Below are 25,645 nucleotides of genomic sequence, written 5' to 3'. Positions count from 1 at the left end.
CCATTACCTGTGAATTCCAATTTTTGTCTACTTTCCTCTGAAGAACAGAAATCTGGGACTTTTTTTTCCTCTTAAATGTAATTGTGTTCTGCTCTATTCTAGAGTAATGCCAGTTCAGAAGCTCGTTTTTCTGCTACTATTCTTGTATATTAGTTATTTTTCACCAGAAAACTAATGCACAGTTTACATCTTCAATGTCTTATAGATAGAGGCTGCAGAAACAGATAATTATTTGGAGGTTATAGGTTTGTGTGAAAGAGAAGACAGTAAGTAAACTTCATGTTTCTTCCTTTTCCCTCTGAACTGAGAAGTTTGTCTTTGGGGATACGATGGAAATGACCATACGTCAGAATTCTGACTGGGCTGAGAAACCTCTGATCTCACTAATTATTCCCGAGACACGCCTGATGGAAATGCACGTACAAATATTTAAGTGACATCTGATGTTTTGCTCTTTAGTATATTTAATTCGTTGCAAGGCTCATCCGTGTGCATGAAGGTGCTCTATTACATGTTCCAGTGTTATATTGGCAATCTGAACTGGACTTCAGGTTGATTTATTTACTGTTAAAATGTGAGAACCTCGGCCATTGCTTCAGGTACTTTTAGGATGATTTAATTTTCTACTATGAAATGCTCGTTTTGAGGCAGATGAGATTTGCTTCAATACTAAGATTGAGTTATGGGCAGATCTGTCTGCTCTGTAGTCTTCCTCCTGTTTTTAACCATTTCCTTACTTTACTATCTTATTTTACAGATTAAAAAAAAATCTTTACTAAGATTTTATTTATTCTCTTTTTAAGATTTTGGAGTAGTTGCACAATTTAGATTTTACTAGCTTGCATTTAGCATATTAAATCAGTAGGCTTACGGAGATGTGAGGGTACAGAAATGCATATCTGCTCGTAGGGTTCAGTTTAGTGCCAACACTGATAGCCAGCAGCAGCTGAAGTGTTGGAATCAAATATTATACCTTTCTCTGCCATCTGGTAAAATACTTCTCTAAACTCCGTTTCTGTGCTTAAGTGCCTAACTATGTAAAGCACCAGTCACTTTGCTATTAATTGCAGAGGAATGGACAATGAGTTTCCTTAGATACAGTATCTAAGCGTTTCCTGAAATTAATGTCTTCATTCTCTTTCTAGTTTAGGACCGAATTTTGCACCATTTAAGTTGCTTCGTGCTTTCACGTTGGCTTCAATGAGTGCAAAGTCAGGCTGGAGATGTGTGTCAGGAAATAAACCACCACTACCTCTTCTCCACAGCATGCTAACATAATCCTGTTCCAGATCCTTCTCTTCCTGTGAAACCTTGCTATCTTACCCATGAACCACATAGTGTATCTAATTATATTTGGCCCTTTCTGGTGCTGTTCTGAGAATTATTATAGACCACTGTACTGTGGACATCTGCAAGTTTCTTCTGTCATAATCTAGTCTTTGTAGTTGGTGATTAAAGACTAGCTTGAAAGTAATCTCCTCGCTTTTTCCAGTGCTAGAAAATTCCTGCTTTGAGCTTGTTGATTTGTTACAGCAGGGAGGATATAATCTGTCCTGTTGAGCGTTTGCGCATTGCAGTTTGTGTTTACGGTTGTAACTAGGTTAAATTTGTTAACTGCTGCTTTGATTGGCAGAAAAAGCCATATGAATGACCCTGTGCCCAGGGTGTATTTTTTTTTAAAAATTTGAACAGTATTTTATTGCGTCCCAACTCTTGTTTGTGGCTCTTAGATTGTGGGGAATGGAAGCGAACAGCAGCTGCAGAGGGAGCTTGAAGACGTGCTGATGGACCCACCCATGGAAGATCAGTCAAGTGACCGGGACCATGGAGAAGAAGTTAGAACTGATGGAGATGGGGAAGAACCTGTTGTCCTTGAAGCTTCAGCATCCTCTACCATTAACCCAGTGTCGGTTGCAGGACTCCAGAAACCAGACATGAGTTTGCCAGTGAAACCATCCCAGGGAGGTTAGAAAAAAAAATGGGGAATGCCTGGTGGTATCTTATGAGCTAGCTTTTTGTGGGGAAAAGAAGGAGAATTTAGGTACAGGAGTGTCCACCAATCTCTCCCCATTTCTCCCATTATAATCACCTTGTGCAGTAAATGCCACGTTGTGTGATGTGAGAGTTAACATATGCTGAACTGTCCTCTCTTCTGAAAACTCTGTACTAGCCTTGAGCTGTGTGCAGAAATATAATGCTTACTTGCTTGGCTGCATAAAATAGTCTGTTTAGCTTGTCTGTACATCTTATTGCTGTAATGAAAACTGGTGCACTCGTATTTAAAAGAAGTTCTCTGAGTAAACTGGTAGTAGCGTTGGGATAGCTGAGTTGCTCTCTGCCATCAGTAACTCACTTTGAGGCAGGGTTTTCCTATAGTATTTTGGCCTGACCTGACGTTTGTAATGTGTTTCTTGTTTGCTTTTATCATTTAGTGACGAGTCAATCTCTGATAATTTACATATGTATGCCTTGTCTTGCTTCTTACGTTCAACTTTGTGTCTCACCCTAGACTGTGAGGATTTGAGCCCTTTTACACCTCTGACAGATGAGGACAGTGTGGTGTTTAGCAAGCTCACCTACTTAGGCTGTGCCTCTGTGAACGCTCCCCGGAGTGAAGTGGAAGCCCTCAGAATGATGTCCATCTTACGAAGCCAGTGCCAGATTTCTTTAGATGTGACTCTGTCAGTGCCTAATGTCTCTGAAGGGACAGTGAGGTAGGAAGCTCACTTGGATGTACTCTGTGTGCGTTTCATCTTATTTCCTTTTAGCAAAGGAAACAAGCTACCAGTTTACCTGGGAGGAGACATGACCAACTTGGGATTTTGTTTAGTGGAAAAAACGGGGTTTAAGGAGATCTGAGAGAAGTGATACTTTGAATTTGTTTACCAAAGACATTTTATATCTAAGGATCACTGAAATATTTGGTGATCCAAGGCATCTCCAAAGCCTTGGGAGTGGTTATTGCTGAACACTTTGGAAACAGCCTGGGAAGTATTTAGTTTGTAGTGCTAGAAAATGGCTGATACATGAGGCTTAACAGGGATGAGGCTATCCACTGCTGCATATTAGTGTAGCATTTTGAAGGCTAAGCCCTGAAAACTATGGGGAAATTATTGGTGGAAAGGTCTGTTGCATTGTATTTTTTTATGCTGTTCAATTTAAATATAATTATTCTGGTCAAGCTCTGCAGTAAGTGACAGGAGCTAGTTTTTGTGATGTACTTTCTCCAGTAGCTATTAAATTGTTAAAACTTTCAAGTTAATACCTGGCTGAAATGACTCTTCTAAAGGTGCAAGCTTTGGTTTTTTTTGCTCTCTCTCTTCTAACAGACTTTTAGATCCTCAGACAAACACAGAAATAGCAAATTATCCAATCTATAAAATCCTTTTTTGTGTACGAGGGCATGATGGAACCCCTGAAAGTGATTGCTTTGCTTTCACTGAAAGCCACTACAACGCAGAACTCTTCAGGATTCATGTCTTCCGATGTGAAATCCAAGAAGCTGTAAGTTGAATCTTTCTGTCAAATGATAGTTACATACCTATAAATGTTATTACTGAAATGAAACTCAAGTATTTCAGGCACTTTAGAAGTAATGTAATACATCACTTTCGGATTTTTGCTACCCCAAGTTAAGATAATTAGAGAAACCTCAGATATAAGAATGCACATTGAATAGTTTATCGTTTTAAGAAGTGTAGAAACCCATTTAATTAGAGGCTAAAAGTGCATTATTTTCATACAATTACTTCTCATTCTCTTCATTAGTGAAAATCCAGGTAGGTTTCAACTGCTGCCTTCTGTATGTCTGTAGCTTTCTGATCTTTCTTTGATGCTGTCTAAATGCAGGTGAGCAGAATACTGTACAGCTTTGCCACTGCCTTCCGTCGTTCTGCCAAACAAACTCCGCTCTCAGCCATTGCCACCCCACAGACTCCAGACAGTGATATTTTCACCTTCTCCGTGTCACTGGAAATCAAAGAAGATGATGGGAAAGGGTATTTCAGGTATAGATTTTTCATTCTTGTGTGTACAGCATCTGGTTCTGTTGGAGAGTGAGTGAATAGAGGCTGAAGTGTCCCTAAATTCCCTTTTTGAAAGTCTCCTATTCCAGTTTAAATGAATCCCAGACATAAACATTTTTGAGAAGTAAAACAGTGCAGAAGTGCAGAACAGTCCAGAAGTGATGGACTATTTCGTCTTGGTCGTTGAACTGAACCGGGTGCTACCTGCAACGTACTTTTTTTCTATTTTGTATTTTTCTTTTGCCTTTAAGCCCTTTTTTTTCTGTGCAACGTATTTTAGATTGTGTTCAGTTGAATTGTTGCTGAAGCTGAAAATTCATCATTGTGACTGTGCTTTTGTATCCAGAGTTGGGTGCGTTTTCAGCCAAGTTTTCAAAGGTGCTGAGACTGTGTGAATTCTGAAGGAGGCATAAGGGTGAATATTTTTATTAAAGTCCTATGAAAGGAGGCAGAGAAAATTAGAAATTGAAAAATTCCATTTTTAAAGTAATTTTGCTGATCCCAAAAAGGTAAGTTACTTTCCAGAGAAGTATTCTGCCAAATCTGTCACAAGACACTCTTACTGTCTAGTACAGGGCTATGACAGCTTCATCAGCCAAGAGCTTGATGATCAAGGTCTCAGACTTTTTCCCACGTTGCTATTCCAGAACTAAATAAAGGTGTATTTGTCCATAATGTGTCTTTAGTCTTCAGAGAGCTGGCTTTGTACACAACCTGGTGTCAGAAAACAACCATACAGTCATGAATTTGTGATCAGCAAGTGTCTAGAATTTAATGTAATAATATTATTTAAAACCCTTTCGTAAATAGTTGCTTACTGATTAGGGAATATGTTTGTGTAGAGGCAGAAGGTTCAGACATATAGGAACAGAAAGACCATTTCGCATTTTAACTTTGGTTGTTAGGTTTGCTTTTGTTTCACGAAGGGGATAAATTTCAATTCAGTCTTAAATATGTTGAACAGAGAGAATTCTTTAGGGAAGTTTGAGAGCAGAATGTATTAGAACAAATCATACGTGCCAGGCTTTTTCCTCCTTACGTGATAGTGCTTTGGCAGTTACTGGAGTTGCATAGTTCCAGCTGAAATCTTCCAGTGCTGCCCAGTAAAGGTAAATTTCTTGAATGTTGTTGCCCATGTAGACATGCTGTTATTTTTATCCTAGTAAAACCCCAGCTTTCCTTATTTCCCCCTTGTGATTGAAACTCCTAGTTATGTTATGCATTTTAAGAATATGAAAGACAAACCTTTCATCCCTACCCATTTCTTTGATTTCTTAGGATTCATCTTTATTAGGTATTGAAAGCAGAAAAGAAGGTAGTTCTTGGTTTTGCTATGATCTGCTTCATTAAAATACCCTCCTGTTCTGATCTGTGGTGTTTCTTTATCAGCATCAAAAAAACCTTTTATGAGCAAAGCTTGCTTCTGTTTCTAACTGGTTCTGTTTTCTGGCTGAGGTCTTGATTTCATTTAATTTTTCCTCTTTTTTTTTTTAATTTTTTTTCCTGAACCAGGTGCTATTAGCAAGTAGTGGTGTAGGGTGAGAGTATTAGAGCAGCTCTCCACATTGTATCAGCTAATGCTGTCTTCAAGCATAATGGTGGATAACCTTTGTTTCTGAAAAGACCTTCTTTAGTTTATTCTGAAAAGCTTTTCTTCTACTTAGCCCATACATAGCGCCCTTAGATGTTTTATGTAACCATTTATAGTGTTCTGTAATTGCTGAAGTGTCTTTAATTCAGTACAGCATGTCTGCCAAAGACTCTGACTTGTTGAGCACACTGGCTCCTAGCCACAGCTTCAGAGATGCTTCTCTTCCCGGATTTACATCCAGCTCAAGTTTTATTTATTTAATAAATAAATAAATCCCATTTAATAATCCACTGTGTATTCAGCACTCCAAAGGTCTGTTCAGGTGTTGAAACCAAAAAATGATTTAGCTCAGGGCCTGAGCCTGAAAGACACTGATGGCTCCTGGGGGTGGATGCAGCAGCTGCCTGGGGAGCGCGGCAGGTGAAGCATGGTGCCAGTGCCAGCGTAGCTGCAGCAGTGCAGGTACTGTAAGCCAGCCCAGGATTTGATGTTCATGTGGTTTCCAGTTGCTGTGCTGCGAAGAGCAGTTTCAGTCCTAGCCAGCTCTGGCCTGTCAGCGTGGCTGTAGGCTGAACCTCGGCCTTTTTTATGGAAATGTATCTAAAGAACTTTTCAGCCACGAAAGTACAGTTGCATTAGGGGTGGAACAGGGCATTTATTTAAAAGCCGTGTCCCTACTCTATACAAGGTGAAGAAAAGTGGATTTTTGCCTCCAGCTAAGCAGAATCCTGCCCACACTGGGCGTGCAGTAGGGGTTTCAGGTCAAATAGCAAGCTCAATCAGTTTGATGCTAATCCGCGTGTGACTCTGTGTGCAGACCCGTACTCACCTGGAAGTTGATTTTCCACGTACTCAGTCTCTGATCTCAGTCTTTAATGTACCTGAACCTGTCTTGGCTCATCCACCTTCACTTGTCACCCTGGGTCACTAGTAGTACGTTCCTGTCATGCCGGGAAGTGAGGTCTGACTTCATGTACTGGCTCTGACTGTGTAAACCCGCTGTCCTGGCCCGGAGACAGAACTCCTGCTGACAGTCAAAGGCAGGCTGCCATTCCCTGGCCTGGGTAAGCACCTGCTGGCAGAAAATAAACCCAAATTTTATGGGAGCTGTTAAACTGTGGGCAGTACTCCACAGTCCATTTTGCAACTCTTTGGGTGTAACAACACATAGTTTGAAAGTCTGAAATAAAATAAAGATTGGTTTTTAGATATGAGGGAAAAGTGAATGCAGTTGACTTAAAAGAAAGTCAAAACCCAACAGTCTTAATTTGTCCAGTATTTAATGCAACTGTGCTGCTCAACAGGGAGCACAGATGCTAAAACTTTAGTGTGTGTATTGGCATTGAAGTGTAACTTAGGTTTTTCCACCACAGCACATTTATTCCCTTTTTTTGCAGCATTTAGGAAAAAGGGCGCTCTAGAGGAAAAAACAAGGGAAATATTCTAAAGATTGGTGTACTTTCTTGGCTCGTTGGCTTATCATGTGCCCCAGCAGTTGCCTCCTTTGTGAAAGAAAGCAATATGTCGTTTCTTATAAGTAATGGCTTAACAGATAATACTTGCTTGTTACACGGGGAATCAATAGTTAGAAACTTTCTTGAAATGCTGCTGGAAGTCTCATGTTAAGCCACGCAGTATGAAAACACAGTTTTTATTTTGGAAACTAAGTGTCTGTTTTTCACCTAGTGATAAAATATCATCCCCTAGTCATGTTGCTATTTCTTTCATGTTACTGATTGCAGTGTGCAAGGAAGAAAGATCTTGAGTGCTTTTGTGTAAGAAGCTGGCCTCACCAAGTGTCTGGAGCTGGTTTTGATACCTGCAAGGAGTACAGATAAATGATCCTCTTGAGGTGTTTTTTTGTTCCTTTTCTGCTTAACAGTGCGGTTCCAAAAGACAAGGACAGGCAATGCTTTAAACTTCGCCAAGGAATTGATAAGAAGATAGTGATTTACGTCCAACAGACAACTAATAAAGAACTTGCTATTGAGAGGTAATTTCATCGATTAAAAAAAAATTATCTGTTTTGTGTTGTTTCCTCTGAGGCAGCAGATCAGTAATTTTTCTATGAATACTCTATTTGTGTAGTTTAACACCACACCCCTCGCTTGAGCCGGATTGTGCAGAAGACCAGATTGGTTAGCAGGGGGCACAGTACAGGCACAGTCAAATCTTGCACAGATCTGATTGTGGAATCAGTGGTCACTTCCCCTCTAAATACCCATTTCGAAATCTTTTTAAAAAGTGACCGGTTTGTCTTAAATGCTGAAGCTATAATCAGAGACTGAGTTATTTCAGTTTGCTTTCCTTTCATCTCAGTTGCATCTGGGAATATTGCTGTATGTACACTTTGAATCTGCCCCAGTCTGGAATTCTAGAATATGAAGCATCTGTGTGGGGAAGGGGAGAGCTCACACTTCAGATCTTTCACCACTTAGAAATAAACTAGCGGGTTTTGACTACTGAGTTTAGTCCTGCTCATACCACAGAGAAAAGACGCAGGTTCTGCCAGCCTTTGCAGTCCGAAATAAGTGCGGGGCAGTGTGGTAAACCAGAGGATGAGGTGGAATATACCTGTGTGAGCCAAAAGTCTGCAGAATGAAACCATAAAAACCAGGGCCTTGCACTTCATCTGGAATTCTCTGATTCTTGTCTGTATCAAAGGGTAAATTCTATGTAAATATGTCGGGGGAAAAAAAAAAGAGAAGGGAAGAAGAATGCAGGCCAAGTTGTCCCACAGGACAGGGAACCCTTGTTAGCCGTGTCTGCTTTACGCTGTTCTTGCAAACAAAAATAATTGAACAGCTTTGCAGGCTACTGTAGGCAGGGTAAAATCGTCTTGTAAATATGCTTATGAAATCCTGCTTGACGTTTTTAATATCGGCTTGACGTTAGTTTGCTTGACATGCTTGATGCTGCTTGCAGATGTCAAGATTTGTTGACATTTTGTTGTCGGCTTCATGGACTACTTGTGATGTATGACAGAGAACATTTGAGTACGGAATGTTAATGGTTTGTTTATGAGTAATTCTAATTTTTGCAGTTTAATTTTTTGCTTGGCTTTGCAGATGCTTTGGCCTTCTCCTCAGCCGTGGCAAAGACGTTCGGAGTGGGGACATGCATCTTTTAGATTTGGTAAGGATCTTGTATTAATTAAAATTATTGCTGAATTTTGTTATGATTGTGAGTGATCTCAGGATAGACAGAAGAGATTTAGCCACTTATGCACACTCGTTGATGGGGATTGATGCTGTGGCTTACGCTATTGAGGGTGAGGCTCTGGGCAACTGGACTGAATCCCCATCACTGCTACAGAGTTAGAATGTGACCTGGTGCTGGGTCAAGGGAGTTGCCCAATTTTGCAGTCCATCATGAACGCCCTCAGTTAGGGGCCTGAAATGAGAAACGTGGAACCTTATTTTTGGAAGTGCTGAATATTAAAAAGTTTTATAGCATAATTATCACTGTAAAAATTGAGGCCCAAGCAGCTTCGACGATAACACTGAAAATTAGTGGGTGCTTTGTTTTTATGACTAACTTTCCATCTATAAAATTATGATCATCTGACTTCACAAGTGTGTTGTAAAAACAAACTTGCTAGTATTTATGAAGTACGTGAGTAAACAGAAGGGTCCAATACTACATGAACAATTTTGCTTTTTACCAGGCTTTGGATTGCCCAGAAAATGAGGTTGATAGGAAGACAAGACACACTGAACACCAAAGATAAAATATTGACTTGGTTCTTAATAGCTGAATAATGTGTTTTGTATGCTGAATAAAGCTGGATCTCAAGATGCTTTAGAGTAAAAATTTTATTTTTAAAAAAATAGGTACTTAGGATAAAATAAAGCACATCTGGTGTATTAAAATATAGTGAAGTAGAAGCTATGTTAATGTGAAACATCTGCCAAGTTCAGCAGTTTGTAAGAGTTCTGATAATTTGTTTTCTTGTATTAAACGCAGTGAACTACGTCCTGTAAGTTCATGATTAAAGCCTTAAACATTTAAATGCTTTACCACTCAGGCAGGTGTTTCTTTTTTTTGACTTGTGTTTCCTGGGTGGTTTTGGTTGGTTTTTTTCTTTCTTTTTTCCCCCAAACAGCAACAATAAAAGCAAAGCTTCTGCAGCCTGGAGTCCTGTCTTTCCAAGTACTTGGCTGTGATCTCACCTACACCTTTGTGAGGTGAAATTTGTTGTCAAAGGGCCACCACCAAAATGAGCTGTTGGTCTTCGGGTCTCCCTAGACAGATGTTCATACCACACACATACATAACAATTAGTATTAATTGGCCTTTTTCTAGTGTCAGTAAGGAGACCAAAGACTGCATGGGAACTCTTATTCTTTTCTTCAGAGATGATCTCTGTTACAGGGCTCTGTCACCCGGACTTCAGGTGCTTGCCCTTCTCTTTCCAGTGCAGTAACTGTTTTGTGGGGCTGAGACTTCATAACATAGAGATTAATTTCAATAAAAATACATAAACATACCTTGTTTCCAGGAGTCCATGGGTAAAAGTTCTGATGGGAAATCATACGTGATCACTGGGAGCTGGAATCAAAAATCTCCACACTTCCAATTTGTAAATGAAGAAACACCAAAAGGTATGAACTTTGCCAGATGTTATCCCTTGCCCAGGCAAATGCCTTACGTGGTAGCTATCAGATCAATTCTCTTTCCTTTCAAAATGAATTCCACAAAAAGACTTATAGCATGGGATATGTTCTGAGAAGGTAGGATGCCAGATAGAACGTAAAAATCTGAACAAAATAGGAGGCTACGAGAAAACGCCTGTCTTCAGTAATAAATACCTTGTGAAAATAACTGTATCCGGGTAGGAGGCTGTATAGGTGTGGGGACAGGCTGCAGATGCTTTGTGCACTATTAGAGCTTCTTAAGACTCCCACTGCGAGTTGCACTAAATGGCTATTGCAGATTTCTTCTTTGCTTCATTTCTGTGGTCAGTTCAGATTTTTCTGAATCCCAAGTTTTAATTAAAAGAGAGAAAGGATTCCTGTATCTGTGAAAACGAAACACTCCCAACTGTAACCTGAAAATAGCTGATGCTGCATTGCTTTTGAGTCCTGGAACAGGTCTGTCGTTGCTTCTTTTAAAATGTCAGCTGAATTATCTTTTCAATCTGTTGTCACAGTTGCATGCCAAGGGTTGGGGAAGTTAATGGAAATCGACTGGGCAATGTCATAAAAGTCAGCTGGTGGGTACAGTCTGCTGCTGAGTGCCATCCTACCTAAGGGACACACTTTCTCATTTGGTACCAGAAGAGATCTCGGAGGTCACTGAGTCCAGTTGCCTCCCTTTGGAGCATTGTACTGTATAGTCAATTTTCTGAATCTCACAGCTGAGATGGTTTTAAATGCTGCCTTTAATATGGGGGGGGCTTAAGTGTTGTCTCAGTAAGTTCTGAAAACAACTAAAATGTAATTAGGCTAGATGGCAAGAGATCCGCACTGTGGAGTTAAGTATGCAGATCTCTTATAGTGTTTAATGAAGATTTTTGATACATTTCAGTGGGATTTGAAAAGGAAAAACTTTTATTCTCTTTAAGATCATTTTCTTGGCTTGAAGACTTAAATTTCCTTACTCTCTAGTGAATAGTCATCTTTTCATGTTTTGAAACTCCTAGGTTTTTGTTAAATTAGGGAAAGAATTGAATTCTGCAAAAAGTTTTTTTGTTCTTTCATGTTGCTAGGAAAGAGGTTATGGAATATTTTGTTTGAAATACTGCTTTTAATACCATCACTCTGTTTTTTCTCACTAGATAAAGTATTGTTCATGACTACCGCTGTGGATTTGGTGATAACTGAGGTTCAGGAACCTGTTCGATTCATTCTGGAGACTAAAGTCAGAGTTTGTTCACCTAATGAGAGATTGTTCTGGCCCTTCAGCAAACGTAGCTCTACTGAAAATTTTTTCCTAAAATTGAAACAGGTAACGCTTTAATAAATAAATAAAATCTACAGTTAATTTGGCAAGGTTGTTTTGCAAATGTAGCTGGTACAGTCAGTTATATTGTTTTGAGACTTGAGGAGTAGGTTTATGGTATAGTGTTGGATAAATACAAATGCCTTGGAAGGAAAGATGAATTTTAATTATTAGTGCCTGTTGGCAGATCAGAATTTCACCGTAGTTGTTTCTCCCTATGACCGTTAAAACCTTTACTAATGTAATGTTCATGTGTCAGCATTTTGTTTGTGAATTGAAGAGGTACAATAAATGATCTGCGATTTTAGAAAAGCTGTCCTTCCCTATGCTAATTGTTGCTGGCTATCTGAAGTTCCCACAAAAATCTGGATGTCCTCATTTCAAAGCACATTTTGATGGCTTTGATGAGGATGTGAAGTTACATAGAGGCTTATGGATTTTCCAGCCAAACCACAGAAATAAAATGAACAGAGGATTTACTGCAAAGCAGAGCTATGCTGAGAGTTGCTTGCATAAGGGTATAGCAGGGTATGTAAAACTAAGGGTTAAGAGAAAAATGGCTTTAATATAGTCCTGGTGACATGCTATCTGCTGTGCCACTAAATTGATTTTATCACACAAATCCAACTTTTTTTTTTTTAGATGAGCAAACATCCACCTGAAATTAGAAAAGAAATAATTTTTAATGAAAGTCTATTGGAAGCAGAAATTTCACACGTACCCCAAGGGTATGCGGGGGCAGAAAATCCAAACAACCACAAAAAAAATCCCTAGAAGTCGTTAAAAACTTTTACTGTTTTTTTCCAACTTACTTTTTTACCCCGTCCACTAAAAGGGAAAGGATTATTACTGTCCAGGATATTCAAAATAACAGTGTAAGGCAATAACTTGGTCTCAAAATAAGGCTGGAAAGTTGAAGGTCCAAGTCTCTAGAGAGAGGATGAACTTGAAGTAGTTGCCATTGTCCTGCTTTAGAAATTACTGTTCTGAAATGGAAGTCCTGCTTAAAGAAATGGGAGTACACAGAAGGAAATAGCAGCGTGGATGCACGTGTTCTCTCAAGGTTTAGTAATTCTGGGTGCAGCCCAAAAAAGCAGAGTTGGAGTCTTGATTTCTTGATAGGTGTTCTTTTTCTTTAAATAGGTTTTTTAATGACCCAAGAGGCTTTTTTTTTGTTTTTTAAGTTCTTTTTGCACTTGTCTTAAAGTGATAGCAAATAGTGGCATCTTGGTAGCAGCAAAGATGAGGTTCACTAAGGATTCTTCTTTGTGTATGTCCTCGTTTTTACATAAAGTATGAATAAACATTTTGGAAACTTTCCTTTAAAATTTAAGGTGGAAAAATTCTTTGTGGATGAGATCAGTCTTTTTATGTAGGATATTTTTGGGGTGGAGCATGGAGATGTTGAACAGTTAAGGCTGTTGGGCTATAAATATTCTACAACCTCCAAAAGGTGCCTTTTCTGTTTGGTGGTTTAAAGGAAGCTTATCTTAGCTAATTCTGTACCTTTTGTCTTACCAAATTCACAGGCATTGTGACTTAGCTAATTCTCTTTTTTTCCACGGGCACTGTCAGGTTATCCAACTTCCAGTGTTTACTAATGGAAGATTATCAAAATTCATAGTGGAAGCAACAAATATAGAATGTACTGCCTGATAAGCCTGGAAGGGAAACCTGTTTCTATGGAGTCATGATTAGCCTATTAAAAATACAGCTGTGTAAAATTGGCTTATCTTACTTTGGCAGTGTTTCTTTATTCGGAAATGGTGAAAGCAGAGGGATTTTATTTGCTCAGATTACATTTAGTGATTTAGTCATTTTTAGTTTTGATGCATTTCTCTTCATTTTTAATACTCCAAAGGATAAAATTGAGCACTGGGAGCTTAGTGTAGAGTATAATTATAAATCTTATTCCCCTCTTTTCTTCACCTCTTTCTACTCCCTATTTTTATATATTTATAAAAGAAAAAGTTCTAAATCCTGAGACGGTATAAAAATTTTAGAACCACTTCACAAAGAAGAATCTTCCTTTAAAGGAAATGAAGGTATCAAAGCATTGAAAATTAAGGAGAAAACAGAGCCACATAATAGACTTTGGGCCTCGACGATTCGTGTTCCTGCAGCAATGTATACACAGATCCATGACTTGGAAGCATCATTAAAGACAGTTGTCATGGCGGGAAAATAAATATGAACAATTTTATTAAAACTCTCCTTTTGCTACCATCAGTATCCGCAGAAAGTGAAAGAAAGTAATCAGACAAAATTTTAAAAGTTTTCCTTTTAATTTTTCCACTAATCTTTATAAAGGCAGAACTGCTTCATGCTAAGGAACTTTACTCTCTTCACCATTTGTTGGACAGATGCATTTGCAGCTTTAGAAATCTATGCATTTGTGTCCAGTGCATTTATGGTTGAAAAGATGATTTACCTACGGCAAGCAGACCCCAATGACATTTCTGCTCTAAGATATTCCTGCCTTTTGGGTGTGGTGGGCTTACGGCTCCTTCTAGGGCATTAGGGACAGAAACACTTGCAGGCCTGCACGATTCATTAAGTCTGCTGCAAGGAATGAACATTCCTCGCTGTAGAATGTGATGGAAATTGTTTTTCAGCTCTTCTGTTCCAGAAAGAAAAGGTAGAGCCTTATGAAGTAATGTGGGTAGTTGTAGAGCTTTTCGTAGTAAAATGAAACTTCTTGTTTCCCAGATAAAGCAAAAGGACAGAAAGAATAACTCGGACACGTTATATGAAGTTGTGTGCCTAGAAAGTGAATCTGAAAGGGAGAGAAGAAAAACTACAGCAAGCCCTTCTCTTCGTCTGCCCCAGTCTGGGTCACAGGGCTCGATGATTCCTTCTCCTCCAGAGGATGATGAAGAGGAAGGTGAGTGGATTGGATGCTTTGTATACTTTGAAACAAAGGGCAGTTGGTAATAAACACAGTTATGAAACGTGTCAAATCCTTTCCAGTCAGAATCTGGCCTGCTGATTATTTTTTTTTTTCTTGCTTTAATGCTGTGAGTATTTGATAACCAGTAGCCCTGCATTCCTGGATCAGCCTCTCCCTTGTCTGACACTTCTGTGTCTATGCTTTTCTCAGCCCAGGCCTCATGAAGCCTCCAGTGTGATATATTTAGAACAATGTGAAAAGAGGCTGCTAAAAATTTGGGATTATCATGTAGCTTCTGCCCCTCCCCAAGCAGCTGTGAACAGATTTGAGAGTAAAAACAAGAAGCTGATATTATTTGGAAATGTAAGCAAGCAGCATGTCTTAGTGCAGGGGCAAGTGTAGACATCTGTAATACATAAAACTATACCAGGACCCGCCCAGCTTAAAACTTAATGCATTTTCAAGATCTTTTTTCTGCTTTTTAAAAATTCTCTTAAACCGAAATATGGACTAGTTCTGAGTATATAAGCATCTGGCCTTACAGCTCTGGACTGAAATGTAGATGACTTGAGTCTCTGCTTTTTCACTTTTTCTGCTGGCCTTGGGTGAATTGATTCACTTCTCTGCTTTAATTTCCCTCTTTTTGAGGGAGGGTATGACACAGGCAGAGGGGAAGGACGAGAAAGATGGTTTGAAAATTCACCCCTTTGCAAAGTGTTATCCCTCAGCAGTCTCTAACCACGACAGTGAACCACAGTGGTATTCTTTTGTAGGCCAGGAACATACGTACATACTGTGTTTACGGTTGATACGACTTGCAGGGCTCAGGTGTCAGTCGAGAAAGCACAGATTTAATGAAAAAGAATGTATTTCCTCAGTAGTGCAAAACCAGTGTTGACTGCTGTATCAGTGAAGTGTAGGATTTGTATATACTTACCGTGAGAGTTTAAAAATATCTGGGAGTACATCAGTTAGTATTGGTTTCAAAAAGAGTTACTGTGACTATGCTAATCTTCTCCCTCTACTGCATTTTTGAATGCATTTCATTCAAAAAGCTGTTTAATTTAAGCCAAGAAAGTTACCAAAAAGCACTAGCTTTCAAAGTTATAGTACAAACCAGTTAAAAGTAAAATACCTCGTGGACTTCCATGGATCTGCAACAATATGGCAAGCCTGCAGCTGCTCAGTGGAACCACATTGATTTTTATTGTCTGTTTTGCTTTTATAGTATTGTAGCTTTTGACATACAGAAAGTTGTGCTCTTTGAGGAATTTTTGTAGTCATCCAAAAGTTTAAGGTAGGAAAACAGAATTACTTGAGTGGGCAGGGACCTCTGGAGGCCTGTAATTGTGCCTCTTGTTCAGTGTGAATCCAGCTGGATAGCTTGTCCTGTTGTGGTTTGACTGTCTCCTATCTCCAGTGATCAAGTTCCCACAGCCTCTCCGGGCTGTTGTATCAGTTTGGCAACCCACATGGTAAATTGTTTGCCTTATTTTTAACGAGTATTTCACATGTTGCTGCTTGTCTTCTGCCTCTTGTCACATCAGTGTGAGAAGGGTCTACTTCTGCCTTATCTGCGTTGAGTGCACGAGCGCTGCATCCACAACTGGGGGGCAGTTCTTGCCACACGATGAGACAATTGAGAGCCACATTTAAATCTATAAAGGTAGAGTAGTGGCTGTTAATCTCATAGCATCTGCTCTGTTCTGTTGGCAGACAATGATGAACCACTCTTAAGTGGTTCTGGAGATGTTTCCAAAGAGTGCGCAGAAAAAATTCTTGAGACGTGGGGAGAGCTGTTGTCCAAATGGTAAGTGACAAAATCATTCTGAAAATTACAATTCTGAATATACTCATTCTCTTTTGCTCCTTCTGCTTGGAGTTTTTGTTATTTTCAGAAGCCAGTTGAGATGAATTAGTATGGGCTTGATCCTCTTTGATCCCCACAACACCCCTTATTCTCTGGTTTCGTGTTTTCCAGTTTCTCCAGAGGGTGTTTTAAGTATTTTCATTTTTGACTGCATGCTTAAGTGAATTTCTATAGAGTATTTATGCTGTGTGTTTAGGTGGTTATGTCTTAAAAATTAGTATTTTACTTATCTGTGGGTTTCACTGGGGTTTTGTTAAAGGAAAACCTAAGCTAAATAGTATAAAGAAAATGCAGCTCTTCCTTTGTCTTTATTTTGCATAGATCACTTCCATTCCTCTTTGTAATTCTGATGTAGTTCACAGCCAATTTTTCCTGCAGCTGTCATATCTTAGTAACTGTAGCTTAAGAATATGGGAGGTTTGTACTTGGATAGCAGAGATGCTTTTCCTCCCTTATCTAGAGGAAGATGGCTCCAGAGCCTGCCAAGAAGGAAGTACACGAGCTCTTCTTTTTTTTTTCCTAGAAAATGCCAATTTACAAGAGTATTTCTCGATAGTCAAGTTGCTAATGCAACACCTGTCCTGCTTTCATGAAGGATCTTTTATTCATCTTGAAGTAGCCTGAGCAGTTCTAAGAAAGTGATGCTGATTATTGCAAAATTCAGTTTTGGGTGGGTTTTTTTTTTTTTTGCTTTTCAGTTTTTTGTTTTCTCAAAGGGGGATGACAGGCACAACATCAGACTGAGCTCAAATATGCTGCATTTTGACTCTGGCTTTAGTCGTTGCCTTCTACTTCCTGCTGTTACTGAGGAGCAGGGCAAGGGGTGTACAGCAAATCGAAGGTCTGAATAGAATATCAGATCTCGGGAGCAGGACAGCAGAGGTTAGAGTAGGTCGTGCACTTTAGGTGAGGAAAAGTACTGATGTGACCACTCAGCCAGGATTCTCTTTAAATTAAGGTTATTTCAGTGTAGCATTATTTTTTATTTTCTGCAATTACTTAGTACTTATTTGAATTAGTACTTTTACCTCCAGTTTGGTTTTGCACGAATATATTGCACTAATTTGGTAAGGAATTGGACATCAGGAATGGACACTTTCGTAAGAAGGGGAAGGGTGGTAAAATCATATATGGTGCCTTTTCCCTTCCTCCTAGACTTGTAGAAACCTCTTTAACAGATGAGCTCTATGCATCTGCTGCTGTGAGAAAGTTTCTTTCAACTTGAATTTTTTTGTAATTCTTCCAAGAACTCAAAGATAATTAAGCCACCTGACTCCCATTGAAAATGTTTTGGCAGCTCTAAGAGGATATGAAGTGCTTCTGTGCTAATGCTGGCAACAACTTTAATATGTGTTAAAGGGCTTTCCTTCTTAAATAAAAATGGGTATTTGGAAGTAATGATCCTTGAGCTTTTAACATAAGAGGATTGAAAATCATCAAAATCAGAGTTCAGGTAGTTTCATGCTATTTTTTTAGAATCCTGTAATTAGATTTGTATAGTAATTAAATATGCATTGGTATTTTGTGATTTCTAAATAATATTTGGCTCATATTTCATAACTGCTGAGTCACACAATTTTCTCATTTCAAAATACTTTGGAAGAATCTGGTCATGTGTGGCTTTTAGTCTACAGCCTTACAGTTCGTGGCTGCATTCACTGGAATTACCGTTGTACTTGTTCTGATCTGAGATTAAGTCAAAGCAGTTTTATAGGTACAAAGAAATTGAATATTTTTGTATATTGCAAGTATTTGATATAACTGGTTTTATATGTTTATATATTACAAAGGTATAATAAATGCTCTATAATGCTATGATATATGTCTATAGATATGAATGTCTATCGATATGGATGTAACTATTATATAAATTACTCACAGTTGGTTTTGTTTGGAGAAAACAAAGCAAAGGAGGATGTTGTGGTACCAAATTCTGTGCAGTATATACACTGAATTAAATGTCTGCATTGCTAATCTCCAGATTACTGTGTTGGAACACTGTAGATGGTGAAAGGCAACAAGGAGTCTCTGTCTGTGTAAAATTCTCACCCATACATCTGTTAGATTGTTAACAAACATTAAAAACCAGTTTATTGTTAAGAAAATGTGACTGATATGACACAAATTCTTTTTTTTTTTTTTTGCCTGGCTTTGTCTATCAGTCCTCTTAATCATTTTACCTGGAAGTTTGGTAACTGCAGAAAAGTTGTAATTTCTTTGATTTAAGGGCTCTATCTTTTGGGAGTTTTATGTATAAACCACAGCTTTCTGTAACTGCACAAATTATATGTAGGTTTAGCTTTTACAACGTACAGTGCTGTAATTTATGAGCTGTCACCAGTCTCACTTGAAAAAAACTGTTTAGATGGGACTGGCTTGTACAGTGGAAGCTGCTTTAATGCATGGGTGTAGTCAGACAACCATGTGAGAGTTTTTTATAGCTCTGCCTGTCTTCTCTCCTCCCTCACTGAGAAGGTTACCTGCCTGCTTGGGTGTGGGAGGTTTGGAGAGCGGTATATGCTTCTGCAGACTAATTCTAGTTTTGGTGTAGTTTGAGCTTGGAATCTTACACAGCATGGTATCTGCCCTCTGGTTCTAGTTTTTGCAGGAGTGTTTTGGTTCATCGAGTGTTTTATACATTATATTTAAATTTAATGGGAATCAAAGAAATAGTTTGGAAAGTGCTTCTCCAAATCTGTGTGGGTTTTTTTTTTTTTTCCATGACTTGAATTTCATTTAACTCTGGCAACATATGGACTGTCTTGAAATTCCTGTCATTGGACATGTTTGATGTTACACACCAGTTGTTGCTCATGTACTAGTTTATTTGTATTGGGATAATAGTAACAGTGCCTTTGCCTACACCCAGGCACCTCAATTTGAGCGTGAGGCCAAAGACATTGTCAGCGCTGGTGAGAAGTGGTGTCCCTGAGGCCCTGAGAGGAGAAGTGTGGCAGCTGCTGGCAGGGTGTCATAATAACGATCACCTGGTGGAGAAGTACCGAATTCTCATCACAAAGGTAGAATGCTTTTTTTTCTTTTTTTTTTTCCTCCCATATGTTAAAGAATGGAAATACAGAAGCTTCTGAGTGTGCACCGTCTTGCTTAAAGGTTTGTGAGCGGATCTGTATCTAGTGTATCAACTCTTGGAGGGAGGATTGAATTACACTCACTAGAAGACCCTACTGTGCACTGCTAGTTGTGGCATTATCTCTACTTAGAGTACATTCTTCATAATAGTCCTCCTTCCGTTTCGCTCAGATGAGTTCTGAGTTAGTTTGTCATAAATTAGTATTCTATTAATTGCTTTCGTAATTGACAGAGATTCAGGGAGCTCATTTCCTTTGCTTGTTCGGCTTTCCTGAATGAAAGCTGAATTTTGCTGTATTGTCTTCACATTTATGCTAAAAATCCAATGCTAGTTGAAATTGCAGCCTTTTTTGATCGGAGAAAAACAACACTTTGGACATTTTTGCACTAGACAGCAGTTTTTTAACTTCTCATCTTGAATGCTGACCTCGGTAATGTAAGAATAGAAGATAAGGATCATATATACAGACATCATTCAGTGTTTCTCAAAGTTCTAGAGTAACGAATCAATCACAAAGAGATGTCACTTCCTTACCCAGAAAATGTGTTAATTTGGATTTGGTCATTATCTATATAGATATATTGTATCAAACCTTCAAGTCTAGAAGGACTGTATTAGAAATTATTGGTGATGCAACTCAGTACAAATATAACAGAAATTAATTATTCACCAGTTAAAAAAGCAAACCAACAGAATCAGCCTTTGTATATCTATGTTCTGATGGCACAGATTCACAAGGAACAATTAAAGACCTTATTGGCTTCTGAAATGAAACTTGGTTTCTGCTGGAATCATGCAGGAAGGATCCTGCACGTTTGAATGTATTGTGTTAGGTTAGCTAAAAATGTTCTGCCATAAATACCTGCACATGCTTATCGAATATAGAAGAAACTTGGTGTGAATTCCTTAATATTGGTGTATGTATTGTAGAACTATAACATCTTTTTTGATTTTATGGTGAATAAATCATACAAATAATGTGGAGGTTGAGTGCTCTGGCAGGGAGTGTATCACAGTTACACTGTTGTGTTATTTTAATTGCCTAGTGAGTAGTTGACAGCATCACTTGTTTCTCTGTTTCAATGTTTTGGGATCAGAGTGGAAAAGATGGTCTCTTTGTGGCACAGTTGGTGACATGTACTGCTACTATCTTTGTGATCTAGAAAGCAATAGTGTAACGTTGCATTTTTAAAGCTGTGAAACCTTTCTGCTCGTTTACATTTGGCAGAGACAAAGGAAATAACCTGCATCTAATGTGTTGGAAGCATCCCTAGAGTCCAAGTAAAAGGGAGAGTAGGCTGATCCAGCACCGTGCTCTGCAGCGAAAGGACTGGCCATACCTGCAGTAGTCATTCAGAGTTTAAACTATTTAAGAAATTAAATAATGAAAGAAAATGAGTACTGAATGACTGTTTTCAGGCTCTGCTGTAGTTGTTTGAGGTCTGTAGTATACTACCAGCATGCCACAATAACTAGCTCGACCGAGTGAAAACGAAGTCTCCTTTAAGCTGGAACTGCCGTGGGAGACCACTGCTGTGGTGTTTGTCTTATTGTGATTTAAATATGAAAACGGGCTGGGACACTTTCTGTAGAATGGCCAACGGTTGGTGCTTTGAGTTGCTGGGTGATTCACCGTGGAACTGTGATTTCTTCCATCTGCAGACAGTGGTAGAAGGGTAAGGTTTCAGAAAAGGTTGTCAGACATGGAAGTACTAAAGATGACAACAGGCACCAAATGCAGAATTGTTTGGGAGGCTGATGAGAACGTGAATTCGAGACCCAGGAAGGTAACGTTGGCAGCCTCGTCGGATATAGTATGTGGTGATGGTATAATCATGCCGGATTGCACTTTAGCTTTCATTTTGTATTTCATACTTCTCATAGATTATTTGATAATTTTGGAGTTGTGACTAATTCTTAACTGCTCTGAAAATAGTAGCTCAGTTACAGTCAATATGCAGCAATGCACCGGAGTAAACCTGTCTGGGGGGAAAAAGAAAGCTATTAATTATGTGGATGCAAGGGTCCCTTATATTGTTTTATCATTCTCATCATGCTTGGCCATGTTTTGCATGTCACTGATACAAATTCTTCTCTGGCAGGTATGCAATTATTTGCATTACCATGCATTGCAAATGGTTTATCTGAGAATAGCTGCTGTGGCGTAGAGCAGAAGCACCAGGAGTTGATGTAAAACCTTTGCTCTTCAGTGCAAGTAGGAGATGCAGTAAGCCTGTTGGTGTACTCATAATCCAGTGCCCCTTCTCTCTTAATGTTGACCTCTATTCCTGTAGCTGCGTTTGATTTCTGTCAGGCTTTTCATGACCCCATGCGGCAGCACAGTCCCAAATTAATAAGGATCTGTGGTGACAGCTGCTTCAAAAGCTTCTGGCCTCTTTCAGGGATTTTTTTTTTTTTCCTCTTGTGTGCAGGGTGTTGGATGGAGGCGCCCCAGTATTTCTTCTGGTGTTTGCTTTCCTGTGCAGTTCTGGCCCCTGGTGCTTGGCAAATCTGTGGTTTTTGCTTTCTTTTGCAAATTAACCGCTGCAAGGATAGCTTTTTGTTTACTGTTGACGTGTGGCTACTGACTGAAAAGGAAATGTCTTCTGTTGAGTTCTACCTCTGAAGGCTGTGTCTAGGTCTCTTCTCGAGTCTGACTTGTGCATTAAAAATGGCATTGAAAATGTGCCGCGTGGTGTGCTCGTTGCGTTCTAGTCATGATTATTAATTATTTGATCCTTATTTCTTTGATAAACTCTAGCTGGGTCTTTGTACTTTGTGCTTTTGTTATTGCAGTAGTGTCTAACTTTCGCCATTGTGGTTCTTCCACAAATTACTTTTGAGAATTTGCACACCATCTGTGTGGAATAATAAAGCTTTTAGCAACTCCAGATTGCCATGCTCGTGGTGGGGAGTGTGGATGAAAGCCAGCCCAGTGAATTAAGGTCATGTCCCTACTGGGGACAGAAAGCAAACTCTAGGTAAAATGATCTAGACAATCCCTTTGTGAGGCATCTGTTCCTGGTAGGACTTTGGCAATCGCGGCTTTGGCTGTTAATCTTCAGGCTTCCAGCCACTGCAAGGTGGCAAAGACATGGGGACTCGCTCCAGGTATTAATGGACACCTTCAGGAAAAATAATCCATGGTTTTGACAGTCATAGCTGGATGGAAAGTATTGTTGAGTAGAAAACTTGTAAAGTGAGACACACAGGTTAAAAAAAAAAAAAATGTGATACAAAGAAAAATAGACAATAGCCACTTTTCAGACAAGGTCTTTAAAAAGGATTAATACAGCTGCTGAATCTCTCAGATCAGTGATGATCTCTCAGTGGAGAAGTGCTTCATAATACCAAAATTTTAAGAACCTGACATTTACAATATTGAGGAGAAAACAAAAGCTTTTGGATATAGGTCTGTATGCGAGGAAATAATATAGAAAGGAAAAAACCGTGAACTGTTGTACCAGATAAATACACTATATTAAGAAAATTACGACGTGAGGGACATCTTGTGGCACAAGTAAAATAAAATAATCCAGTGGCAGGAGGAGTATCCTGGAATGTTACCCTGGGGTCACCACTTCTGGTAGAAATTCTAGGCCCGGTTAAGAGATTAATTTGTTCTAGTTTTTCTTACAGCAGGACTCATGCTACCCACTATCTTCCCACTTATTTTTGTCTCCATGAGTAGAGGATTACAGTACACAGAAGTCTAACAAATATACTCATCCGTCTTGGTGCAAATTATACTAGTTTTTAATGAAGAAATAGATTAAAATGCCACAACCATTACTTGACTGAATGTGTTGCTTCATCAGTGGCATAAAATGTAACAGTGCTTTAGCTGTGGGTGGTTAACACTTATTTTCCACTTGTATCACAATCACATTTCCATATGTTCATATAAGTCAAGAAGAATACATTTAATTTTCAGGAGTACGAAGGGCCATGACTGTGTACAATCAACTGAAATTAAACCTAACGTACATTGTGAATCACAGGATAAGAAGTATGACGTAGCCTTGCTGTCAGCGTGCCTGAACCTCTAGATCCCTTGTTTGATTAGTTTTGATCACGTGGTGATAAAAGTTTAATTACCTTTCACAAGCAGTAGTTTTCCCAAGAGTTCTCGTTGTAACTCAAATTCTTGAATACCTTTGAACAGTCTTAGGTGAGGTTGTACTGTATCGCTGTCTGGAGTGGGAGAGGTCTCTACAGCACAGAAATCTTGTCAGTCTCTCGCAGACCTCGCACCTGAACCACACTTACTAATGTTGTCTAGAAGTGGTTCTTGCAGAGAGCTGGTGTGGGAGGCAGGTTATCTCCAGCCCAGTTACCTTCCACTTGCAATTTATACCCTTTGTTGGCCACTTCGGTTTGGTTTCTGGTGCAGGGCTGCTTGAGAAAATTAACTGGAGATCTTGCCAGTTTGGGCTTGGGTGTTTTAAGCAAGCAGGAGTAAGTTGGCATGAACTTTGAGCAGAGTTATTGCTCTCAGCTTTGGAGAAACAATAGAATGTCAGTTAAAGGAAAAACAGATCACTCCTCTACAGAAATACCCATCAGCTGTATAGGAGTTAAGCTTGTAATAAAAAGCTAAATATTGAGGAGGTTTTGATTTGCTGGTGCATCTTTTGTTTTGAAATTTCAGCAACCAGATGTTGTTTTGGTCAGTCTCAGGATTTCCAACGCTAACCTTATTTTTATATATCTGAGATATATTTAAAGTTCAATGTATGTTGTTTTCTTAAGGATGTTTATAATGTGTCTATTCATGCCTAAGGATCCAGAAATACTGTTTGAATCAATTGGTATGTAAATAATTCTCTGCTTTGGAAAGATAGGAGATCATTTCTCCAGCAGTAATTCAATCACGGCTTGTTTTTTTCTATAACCACAATACCCTTGCCTAAATTTAATTCAAAGTTTATGTTTCCTAGCTACGGTTCTAGTACTTTAGTTGCCATGAGTAGAAACGCCATAAATTATAACAAAAATGAAGGACAATAGTAAAGGGATCTTTTGGGGGGTAAAGATAGGGTGGAAAAAATCAAGTTTTTGTTTTCAGGCTTTTGCACAAGACTAACTGAAAATCTGCCAGGCCATCCAGTTGTCCAGCACAGATTTTGACCAGTACAAGTTGTATCATAAAAATATTTTCTTTCTACGTACAGGTCAGCTAAAATCCTAAGCGTTGCAGTGTGATTGCTTTGAGATGTACCTTTGGCTGCGATCCATTTCCCATTAAATATTCCACAGAATGACAAAATGTTTAGCTTAGGTTAACTGAAACCTTGGCTTTGCTGGTATCAATTGAATTCCCTGTGTGGACTTAGACTCGTAAGGATGCCAGTTGCACGCTTTCATTTCTGACAAAAAGACTTTTAATTGCTGCGGAGCCTCGCTCCAGTTTCTTACTGGTTTAATCGGTTCAAAGCCCAATTCCCGTCGTGGTGGGCCTGTCCTGAGCTCTGGCAGTGGGACAGTCTGGTATCTGGGTCCAAGAATGAGCTTCCCCATACCACAGAAACGTGTTTTCCAGCATGTCAAGTGACTAAAACCCTCTTGACAAACAACTGATGAGATCCCAGTGTGCTGTTGTGACATCCTCGCCTTGCGTGCGCAGAAGAGGTTTTTCTGGTTAAATACGCGCGACGGTCCGAGTTTCTGGTGCGAATCTGAAGTGCTGGGCTGTGAACCTCTGCCGTGTTTGCTCTCTGGGATGTTGTCGGGTTCTCTCGTTCGGCTGGTGTAGGTCGTCTCGGGGGGACGGTCGGGGGTAGCGATGCCTTTGCGGTTCGTGTGTCCGTGCGCGGGAGGTTCCTCCCTGCCCCGCGCAACATCTGGGGAGACGGTGGGACACGGTTCCCAGCTCTGCCCTTGGTTCCAGGTGTCTCCTCAGCAACACAACCTCCCCCTAGGAAAGACGCGCTTATCCCAGGGTTAAGTGTTTCCCCGAAAGGGCTCGGATGGAGGAGCCTTCAACGACCACTCGGTGTTTGAATTCGGGTCCTGGCTGGGGGGGTTGTCCTCCGCCGTGCGGAGAGGCGGCGGTGGGTGTGCGCTGGGTGTGCGGTGGGTGTCTCTGTCTGTCTCTCTGTCTGTCTGTCTGTCTGCAGGGCGTGGGGGTGTGTCTGTCTGCAGGGCCGGGGTATCAAGGGCGGAATCTCCCGCCGGGACGCACCGCTTCTCCCGGAGGCTGCGGGGTCGCGCGGGGTGAGGCAGCTCCCGCCAT

At 39.7% G+C, this 25,645-nt stretch overlaps 1 protein-coding gene across 1 annotated transcript in view; it reads left to right on the top strand.

The window, feature by feature from the left end:
* RABGAP1 (RAB GTPase activating protein 1) overlaps positions 1 to 25,645 on the top strand; it is a 65,950-nt gene that overhangs the window by 4,874 nt on the left and 35,431 nt on the right. The window contains exons 2-12 of the mRNA XM_026860317.1: positions 1,731 to 1,965; positions 2,510 to 2,714; positions 3,330 to 3,504; positions 3,850 to 4,007; positions 7,499 to 7,609; positions 8,685 to 8,751; positions 10,118 to 10,220; positions 11,396 to 11,565; positions 14,269 to 14,443; positions 16,166 to 16,259; positions 19,189 to 19,339. Coding sequence (XP_026716118.1) covers positions 1,731 to 1,965; positions 2,510 to 2,714; positions 3,330 to 3,504; positions 3,850 to 4,007; positions 7,499 to 7,609; positions 8,685 to 8,751; positions 10,118 to 10,220; positions 11,396 to 11,565; positions 14,269 to 14,443; positions 16,166 to 16,259; positions 19,189 to 19,339 — 1,644 coding nt within the window. The remainder of the gene's footprint in view (positions 1 to 1,730; positions 1,966 to 2,509; positions 2,715 to 3,329; positions 3,505 to 3,849; positions 4,008 to 7,498; positions 7,610 to 8,684; positions 8,752 to 10,117; positions 10,221 to 11,395; positions 11,566 to 14,268; positions 14,444 to 16,165; positions 16,260 to 19,188; positions 19,340 to 25,645) is intronic.

Source organism: Athene cunicularia (genome assembly GCF_003259725.1).
Source record: "Athene cunicularia isolate RWA chromosome 17 unlocalized genomic scaffold, athCun1 chr17_part1, whole genome shotgun sequence".
NCBI classification, from domain to species: domain Eukaryota; kingdom Metazoa; phylum Chordata; class Aves; order Strigiformes; family Strigidae; genus Athene; species Athene cunicularia.
The sequence above is the reverse complement of the archived record's forward strand: the minus strand, read 5'-3'. Positions and strand labels throughout refer to the sequence as shown.